Source organism: Crocuta crocuta, unplaced genomic scaffold (genome assembly GCF_008692635.1).
Source record: "Crocuta crocuta isolate KB4526 unplaced genomic scaffold, BGI_CrCroc_1.0 scaffold197, whole genome shotgun sequence".
Taxonomy (NCBI): Eukaryota; Metazoa; Chordata; class Mammalia; order Carnivora; family Hyaenidae; genus Crocuta; species Crocuta crocuta.
In genome coordinates this window covers 12,042,694-12,052,476 of record NW_027532002.1, presented here as the reverse complement: position 1 = coordinate 12,052,476, position 9,783 = coordinate 12,042,694, and the positions used below count along the sequence as shown (strand labels likewise).

The following is a 9,783-nucleotide window of genomic DNA, read 5'->3' as shown; positions in this document are numbered from 1 at the left end:
TAGTTGAGAGAGCATTTGAAACTCTGGTGTAACACTGTTCTTCGATAACTTTTAAAGGTCTTAAAAAGTCTATTTTCAATTTTCTTCCAAGAACTAACATTTATTCATGTAAAGTGCAGTATTCTAGTATATTAGTGATAAAGTTATAAACGACTGGACATTTATTTTTAAATACTTTGGAGTTGGAAAGTGTAATATAATGTAATGAAAATTAGTTTTGAAGTAATGGGCAAAATTTGATTGACTTTGCAGTCTTTAATTGAAAGATCTCTTCAAAAGTAGAAACCACTGTACCTTTTAAATGAAATTGATTACCAGTCTGAAGCGTTTGTTCTCTATGTATTTGTAGTGTTTCTTTTCGTTTGCATTATAGAGGTCCTGCTCTCCTTTTGGGAGGGCATCAATTATTTTGAAAGAATATGCATATTCTGAAGTATTGATTTATGTAACTGATCAAAATGTGTCTGGATATCCACTTCAGTGTAAATTTGTAAAATCATGGCTAAAAAAGATAATTTAAAAGATAGATTTTATATGATGAAATCCCAGAATATGATATACTCAAAAGAATTATTGGAGAAAATGTCTCAGGTCATTTTTTACAGAGTTTGAGTTTTGATAACTTTATTTAGGAACAAAACATACTTGAGGAATTTGAACATTGTATAGTTTAGTCTTTCTTGATTCACTGTGTATGGACAGATTATTAGAACTTAATTTAAAGTGTTGAATTGTTTTAGTTTTTCAGGAATTGTCCAGATGGATGAAGATACACATTACAATAAAGGTACTGACCTTAAAAATTATTTTTGGATGTAAGAGCTAGATGGTCTTGAGTAATTTCTAATTTTTGTTGTATCTTGTTTGGTTTTAGTTGAAGATGTGGTTGGAAGTCATGTGGAAGATGCAGTAACATTTTGGGCCCAGGTAAATAGCCTGGTTGATTTCTTTCCCCATCCCTTTCCTCCACCAACCCAGCTCTTGCCTAACAAACAAAAACAAAAACCCTAGAATATAGATATCCTTGTCATTCTCCGTGCCTAATTATTATTGAACACTTCACACAAGCCACTACTGGAAGTCGAATGACTACAGCTGACACTTACTACCTGAGTTATGAATAGTATGCTCATAATGCACTGAGTTAAAGAAGAAAGAAAGCAGCAAGATTATAGTTGTGGTTTCAGAATTACACTCAATTGGTTAACACCAACAATCTAGGCTGCATAAATTACTGAATACGCTAAGAAACATATTTATGAAGTTATAGCCCCATCTAGGGGTCTTTTATAAGATTGTTTCTTAAAAGATTACCTTTTTAAATGCCTTTTTTTTTAAATGCCTTAACTTTGAATTTGGTATATAATCTCTTTTTCATCATGAAGTTGGAAGCACTAGTGGAACGTTTATAATTTTCTACAGTTAGACTTAAAGTCAGATTAAATTTACTTAGTTTTAAATATAACGACAAGTACCAAATGCATGTGTTCCAGAATTTAAAAAGGTGAATCCCTCTAATTACACAATTACTCACTAGTATTTAATTTTGTGAACTACACATGATATGGAGAGAAAGGGATGGCATTTTTCTATGAGAACTGCAGTATGAGAGCTCTTGTGGGGATGGAGTGAATTGGCAATATGGGTAATAGAATTTATGAGAAGAACAGTTGTAGAAGAATATAATTAACCCACAGTTCCTATATCTATATAAAAAACATTGTAGAAGGGTAATATTTATAGAAAATGTGGTAAATTTGTGTTTCTGCTTACGCAAATATTTTCTAAAGGGTGCCCAAATGTATTATGTATGTGTCTCTGTATTAATAGCAACTGTGTCACTCTCAACATCTCAGTTTAGATGATAAATATGTTTAAACTCATAGCTTAAATAAGATTTTCTAGACCAGTACTGTCCAGTAGAAATGTGTGAGCCACATAAGTAATTTAAAATTTAGCAGACTCAAAAAAGTAAAAAGAAAAGGTGAAATAAATTTTAATCTACTCAATATATCCAAAATACTTCAAAATGCAGTTAGCACAGATATATTTACAAGTATTTTCTTTTCCTTTTCATATTAAGTTTTGAAATCTGATGTGTATTTTAGAGTTACAGTATACTCTATCTCAGATCAGATTAGCTGCATTTCAAGGGGGTATTGCCTATTGATCAGTGCAGCTGTAGACTTTGATTTCAGCTGACCCTTCAGTGAAGCTGTTGATTGAATTTGGAGGGTTTTTTTTTTTAATTTTTAAAATTTACTTATTTTGAGAGAGAGAGAACAATTGGGGGGTGGGAGGGCAGAGAGAGAAGGAGACAGGATCTGAAGCAGGCCCCACAGTGACAATGGAAGAGCTTGATGTGGAGCTTCAACCCATGAACTCTGAGATCATGACCTGAGCCAAAGTTGGATGGTTAACTGACTGAGCCAACCAGGTACCCCGAATTTGGAGTTATTATTTAAACCAGGAGTCAGCAGACTATTCCTGTAAAATATTAGATCATAAATATTTTAAGGATAGTGGATAATACATAATATAGCAACTATTCAATTTTGTCAGCTCTGCTGTTGTAGTGCAAAGGCATAGATATATAGTACATAGATGTGGCTGTGATCCATTAAAACTTTGTTTGCCAAAGCAAGTGGTGGAGGTCAAAATTTGCCCACCTCTGAAATCAACCATGAAGTTGAGGTCTTGTAGAAATTTAAACGTTTTAAGAAGTTATGAAACATGTCATAAATGTATGAAAAGATTAAGAGTTAAAGCTACTAATGACATTCATAGGAATTGAATGATTATTTCAGGAAGCAAATTGTAAAATTTGATTGAAGTTGGAATGGGATATAAGTAAAGAATAGAGATTTACGAATATGTGGAGGCTGATCAAGATGAAGATATTTTCACCTATATTCTGTTTTTCTGCCTTCATGGATTTTTTGCCATATAGGGCACTTACATGAGAATACTTCAGAATTTTTGGTAGGCCAAGTGGAATGAGTAGCAGCTAAAGGAATCCTAAGTGTTTGGCCTTTATGTTTTTTGAAAGAATGATCTTCCAGTTATTTTAGTCATATAGTTAGAAAATATTTTTAAGAACATATATGTACATTTAATTATTTATTTGGAAATAACTTTAGAGTTATGGAAAGGTCAGAAAATTAATACAGAGTCTTTCTTTATACCCTTGATATAGCTTCCCTTACTGCTAACATTTTACATAGTTATCAAAGCCAGAAAATTAACATTGGTATCATGCTATTAATTGCAGCCTGTATTCTAATTTCAACAGTTTTTTTCATTGTCTTTTTTTCTTTTTTTAAACTAAAAAAATGTTTATTTTGAGAGAGAGAGACAGTGTGAGCACATGCGTGGGTGAGTGGGAGAGGGGGAGACAGAGGAAGAGAGAGAATCTCAAACAGGCTCTGCAGTGTGAGCAAGGGGCCCAACTCAGGGCTGGGTCTCATGAACCTGTGAGATCATGACTTGAACCGAAATCAAGAGTAGGATGCTTAACCAACTGAGCTACCCAGGCGCCCCTTGTTTTTTTCTGTTCTAGGATCCCTCATTGTATTTAGTTGTCATGTATTTTTAGTTTCTTCTAACTTTGGTTAGATCTTTTATTTATCCTCATTCTTACTGATTTTGACGTTTTTGATGAGTACTGGTCACTTATTTTATAGACTGTCTCTCACTTTAGATGTTTGATGAGTACTGGTCAGTTATTTTATAGAATATCTCTCAGTTTAGATTTGTTTGATAGTTTTTCATAAATAGATTGTCCATAATACTGTAGAAATGATACTTTGTCCTAGTGTATCATATTGGGGATTCATGATAATTGATAATCATTATTGATAATGTTAACCTTGATCTACTTGGTTAAGATGCTATGTGCTCGGTTTCTTCACTTTACAAATTACTGTTTTCCCTTTTGCGGTTAATGTTTTGGGGGCACCTGGGTGGCTCCATCAGTTAAGCATCCAGCTTTGGCTCAGGTCATAAGCCCTGTATTGGGCTCTACACGGACAGTGTGAAGCCTGCCTGGGTTCTCTCTCTACCCATTCCCCTCTGCCCCTCCCAAACCTGTAAGTGCATGTGTGCCCTCTCTCTCTCAAAATAAATAAATAAACTCAAATAAATGTTTTAGAGGGAGATACATTGAGATTGTTTAGTTTTGTTTCTCTTCAACTTTTCACCCACAAATTTTATTATTTATTACTGTGGTCTTTGTCTAATGATGATTTTTTAAAATTCTTCTTATTCTTTCTGCGTGTATTAATTGGAATTCTTCTGTAAGGAAGAGCTGTATCTTCTCTGATCATTTATTTATTCAACTATTTAAATTAGTAAGGTCTTATGGTTATTTATTCCATGGGTTATAATTCAGCGCTATCACTACTTAATTTGTTGTTTAGATTGGTACAGTTTTGGGCATCAAGAGATTATTCACATAGGCTGTTGTGCCTTTTAAACAGGTCTCCATTTCTTTTTTGAGCATTTCTTTACTTTCTGACACCACCATAAATTCCAGGATCATCTTTTTTCCCCTATCTTCGTCCTGGAATCCACCACTCTCCAGAACCCTGGTTCCTGTTATTGGAGAATGGTGTTTAGAGATCAAGGTCTGGGCACTAGGTATGCTTATTGCTGATGAAGTGTCATTGCTTTTAGACCCTTTCAGCAGACAGAGCAAAAAAAATATATATATATATATATATATATATATATGTACGTATCTATATTTTTGTGTCTTTCATGTAACGCATGTATATGCACACAAGTGTGTATGTATACACATACATACTCTGAGGTCATACAAATACCTTCCAATTTTAATCGGACAGTGCATATTCATTTTAGCCTTCTTTCTTTTTTTGTAACTTTATTCCTTCCTTCTCTCATTATCTGTGGTATATTTGCTTATTTGGTCTTTCCTAGTATACACTTCAAAATTGTTAGCTTATACCCATGACAAATGAATTTACTAACTAGATTGCAGTATTTGTGTATAGAGGATTATATACATTTAGAATTTTTTTACACCCGTTTTATCCAATAACAAATACATGAGAAGACTCATCATTTGACCAAAATACGCTATCCATTTTGAACAATTAGATCTATAGTAAAATCCAAACACAATTGTTTTATATTACCTCTTATGATTTAATAGTTTTTGGTTTCTTAGTTTGAATTCCAGGTAATTTGAACTCACTGTAAAGATTTTCTAAAGCATAGTACCACTTCTTAAAAGAACTCATTTGAATTTGAAAAAATATTACTGTAAGAATTTGATTTAATCTCTAATGCTCCAGAATCTTTTTTTAATGTTTATCTATTATTTTTTGAGAGAGAGAGAGAGAGAGAGTACATGAGTTGGGGCGGGGGGGTGGAGAGAGAGGGAGAGAGAAATCGAAGCAGCCTATGTGCTGTTTCCTGGGGTTCGATTTCCTGAACTGAGAGATCATGATCTGGGCTGAAATCAAGAGTCCTGATGCTTAACCAACTGAGCCACACAGGTGCACTGTGTTCCAAAATCTTTTAAGTGTCATGCTTAGTAGAACTCTCAATTGTATAGCACTGTCAAATGATAATTTACTGAATCTTACAATATAGCTATTCTTCCTTCTAGAGTATCAATAGAAATAAGGATATAATGAAGATTGGTTGCTCACTGTCTGAAGTTTGTCCCCATGCCAATTCAGTTTTTGGGAATCTTGATCCAAAGAAGGTGAGCCATATTCTTGGGCACAATTATTCCATCTCTCCTGATAGCTTTCTTATGTCTTAGATTTTATAATTATTGGAATTTTTAATATATTTGAAAAAGAGAGGCAAATTTTTAGAAGTGATATAAACTGTAGTCATAACAAATTTATTCTTTCAAAAATACTATGGACTGTGTGCTATGTTCCAGATATTGTGGTAAGCATTGAATATACAATGGTGAACAAAATAGAATCCTTGTCTTTGACACTGATTAACAAAAAAATCTGTAAAAGTTATCTTTCTGGAGAACAGTCTGATGATCTTTTATTCCTTTTTTTTTTTTTATTGAGGTATAATTTACATACAGTAATGCACGCATGTTGTAGCTGTACAGCTTAATGAATATTTACACAGATCAGGATACAATAATCACCCAGATCAAGATATAGTTCCATCTTCCTGGAAAATTCCTGCAGGCCCTTTCTCAGTCAATTCTTGGTCAATAGTCCTTCTAACAAGATGTAATTATTATTGACTTCTGTCACTGCAAATACACTTGCTTGTTCTTAAAGTATACAGTATGTACTTTTTTGTGTATGTCTGGCATCTTTTGCTCAACAGAATTTCTGAGATTCTTCCATATTATTGTGTATAATGGTATTGGTAGTCTGTTCTTTAAAAAAAAATTTTTTTTAACATTTACTCATTTTTGAGAGAGAGAGACTGAACGTGAGTTGGAGGATGGGGGCAGAGAGAGAGGGAGACACAAAATCTGAAGCAGGCTCCAGGCTCTGAGCTGTCAGCACAGAGCCCGACATGGGGCTAGAACTCAGGAACTGTGAGATCATGACCTGAGCTGAAGTTGGCCCCTTAACCAACTGAGCCACCCAGTCGCACCTAGTCTGTTCTTTTTCAAGCTATGAAGTATTTCATTGTTCTCCTTTGATGGCCATTTGGATTGTTTGCAGTTTTTGGCTACTGTGAATTATGCTTCTATTAAATACTTATACAGGCTTTTGTTGGATGTATTAAGTTTTTTATTTTGACTGTATACCTAGGAGTAGAACTGCTAAGTCATGGGGTAGGCATGTTTCACTTTGGTAGGCACTGACCAAACAGTTTGGCAAAAGTAGTGAACCAGTTTTTATTCTTACCAGCAAAATGAGGGTTCCTCACTGTCCTCACCAATCCTTTGCATTGTCATTCTTTTAAATTTTAGCCATTTTGAGGGGTGTAGTGTGATTTTTTTATTTTACTTTCCTGAGTAGAGAGCTTAAGTATATTTTCATAGGTGTGGTTTTTCATCTTTATTTGGAGAGAGAAAGTGCGAATGGAGGTGTGGGGGGCGGGGGGAGAGGGAGAGAAAGAGAGAATCTCAAGCCTGCCCCATGCCCAACACAGAGCCTGATGTGGGGCTCGAGCCTATGTTTAACCCTGAGGCCATGACTTAAACTGAAATCAAGAGTTGGATGCTTAACCAACTGAGCCCCCCAGGCACCCCAATATTTTCATACTCTTATTAGCCTTTTGAACATCCTTGTTTGCCTCACCCAGCTCTAAGCTCTGTTTCTAAATAAGAGGAGTAGATCTCTTTATTTTAATATTGAGTTAGGTGTGTAAAATAGTGTATGTAAAATGAGTGTATTTGTGTAAATAAAAAAATAAACATATCCTAGCATATATGTAAAATTAGTGTAAGTGTAAAATTTTTTTAGTAGGTGTATGTTGAAAACTATTGGTAAGGAAGTCTTTTTTTTTTTTTTACCCTTTTGATCTACTTTGATTTTCTTTTAATAATGTGCCTCTATTTTATTTTAAAATAGTTACAACCCCAGTGGCATATATAATAATGTGTAAAAAGAAGAAATTAGAAGGAAAGAATGTAGCTTGGAGCTGAACATCAGAATGGTTAAGTTAATGCAATTTGTAAACTAGTTTTTTTTTTTAAGCATCTTTGTAGCCTAGGAATGTGTTACAAATTAAGATATACCCACTTTTCCTCTGTTGAATGCAAAATAAATTTCTTGCTTTAAAAAATACCTAAACTAGTTTCAATAATAGATTTCCTATTATAAATGATTACTCAGCCACTCTGGTTACTTACAAATGGATTATACTTTGTACATTTTCAATAGTGAATGAGTGTCTGCCTCTCAACATGTAGCTGGGTCATAGGCTATAAATAGTGGAGCTGTGAGAGGAGCAGATTGGGACCTGGCACAATGGGAGTGCATGTATATAGTTAGATAGTGCTTGAAAGACAAATCTCCTCAGGATAGACTTGTATTTATGATGGTTGTTGTGATTATTCACACTAACAGAGTCAAGAACTTCAGGTTCCTCAGCTTTGTTGGGTCCCAGCTCTATTTCTGTATACAAGTATCCCCACCTCTGTGCAGAGTGGGTTGGAGTGATGCCCCATTTGTGTCACTTGCTTAATATTAAATTTTTAATTATATTAGTATATTATTACAAAATCTTTTTTTTAATGTTTTTGTTTTTTTTTTTAAATTTATTTCTAGGAGAGATTGAGAGACAGCGTGAACAGGGGAGGGTCAGAGAGAGAGGGAGTCACAGACTCTGAAACAGGCTCCAGGCTCTGGGCTGGCAGTCAGCACAGAGCCCGACGCGGGGCTCGAACCCACGAACCGCGAGATCATGACCTAAGCGAAAGTCGGACGCTTAACCGACTAAGCCACCCAGGCGCCCCTATTATTACAAAATCTTAACTAAAGATTAATAATGACCCTTTGCAGAGTTTGAAATTGGATAGGAGCTGTTTTTGCTAAGAAAACTTTTTGCTTGCTAAAAAATGAAGTAAGATGGTTGGGAGAGTGTTCCATGTCATTTGTGCTCTCTCTTGCTCTCCAGTTTTGTTTTGTTTTGTTTTAATATTTTGATTTTTAAAAAATTTTAATGTTTTATTTTTGAGAGAGAGATAGAGACAGAGCATGAGCAGGGGAGGGCCAGAGAAGGAGGGAGACAGAGAATCTGAAGCAGGCTCCAGGCTCTGAGCTAGTTGTCAGCACAGAGCCTGACACGGGGCTTGAACCCACGAACTGTGAAATCATGACCCAAGCCACTTAACTGACTGAGCCACCCAGGCGCCCCACTTATTCTCCAGTTTTTGAATGTTAGCTGAGGGAACCAGAGTTAAGTGCTGATTTCATACCTATCCTTTGTAATATTTTCTTTGTTAGATATCCATTGTGTGTCTGAATTGATTTGTACTTTGTTGCTTTGAGAAGTTGAGGTTTTTTGTATTTCATACCGTATATGTCTTTGCTTCAAAATCTGTGAATTTGTCTAGCTTCAGAGTGATACACTTAAAATTATTTTTTTCCTTAAATGTTTATTTTTGAGAGAGAGAGAGAGAGCGCGCGCGTGCACGCATGCCTGAGCGGGGAAGGGGCAGAGAGAGAGAGAGAGGGAGACAGAGGATCTGTCCCAGGAAGTGGGTTTTGTGTTGACAGCAGAGAGCCCAGTGTGGGGCTTGAACTCACGAACTGCAAAATCATGACCTGAGCCAAAGCTGGATGCTTAACTGACTGAGCCATCTCAGCGCCCTTAAAATTAAATTTACACTTCACTTAAGGCAGTGTTCTGGCCTTTCATATGCCCTTCTAAGGTATTTTTTCCCTAATGAGTCTCCTCCCCTCAAGACATATTAACATCATAGATAAACTGTTTATCTGTTTATGTTGTCAGGTAGGTTTGAACTTTAGAGGGCTGTAAACCATTGTAATATTGAAGACATCCCTCTCCCAAATCAGTTTTAACTTCCTTGAGAAAAATATCTGCCCCTTGAGAATGTAGGATTAAAATGAATGATTTAAAATGGTTATTGGGGTCCCTGTGGCTCAGTTGGTTGAGCACCCCACTCTTGATTTTGGCTCTGATCACAGTTTCACGGTTCATGGAATGAAGCCCACGTTGGGCTCTGCACTGACAGCATGGAGCCTGTTGGGATTCTTCCTCTCCCTGTCTCTCCCCTGCTCATGTCCACTCTCTTGCTGTCTTTCTCTTGGTTTCACATAAACTTAAGGAAAAAAAAAGAAAGTCATTATCAAC

At 35.6% G+C, this 9,783-nt stretch overlaps 1 protein-coding gene across 5 annotated transcripts in view; it reads left to right on the top strand.

Moving 5' to 3' along the window:
- STK31 (serine/threonine kinase 31) overlaps positions 1–9,783 on the top strand; it is an 85,321-nt gene that overhangs the window by 1,102 nt on the left and 74,436 nt on the right. For all 5 annotated transcript variants that reach the window (XM_077775441.1, XM_077775442.1, XM_077775438.1 and 2 more), the window contains exons 2-4: positions 741–787; positions 875–927; positions 5,636–5,734. In XM_077775441.1, the coding sequence (XP_077631567.1) occupies positions 741–787; positions 875–927; positions 5,636–5,734 (199 nt within the window). The remainder of the gene's footprint in view (positions 1–740; positions 788–874; positions 928–5,635; positions 5,735–9,783) is intronic.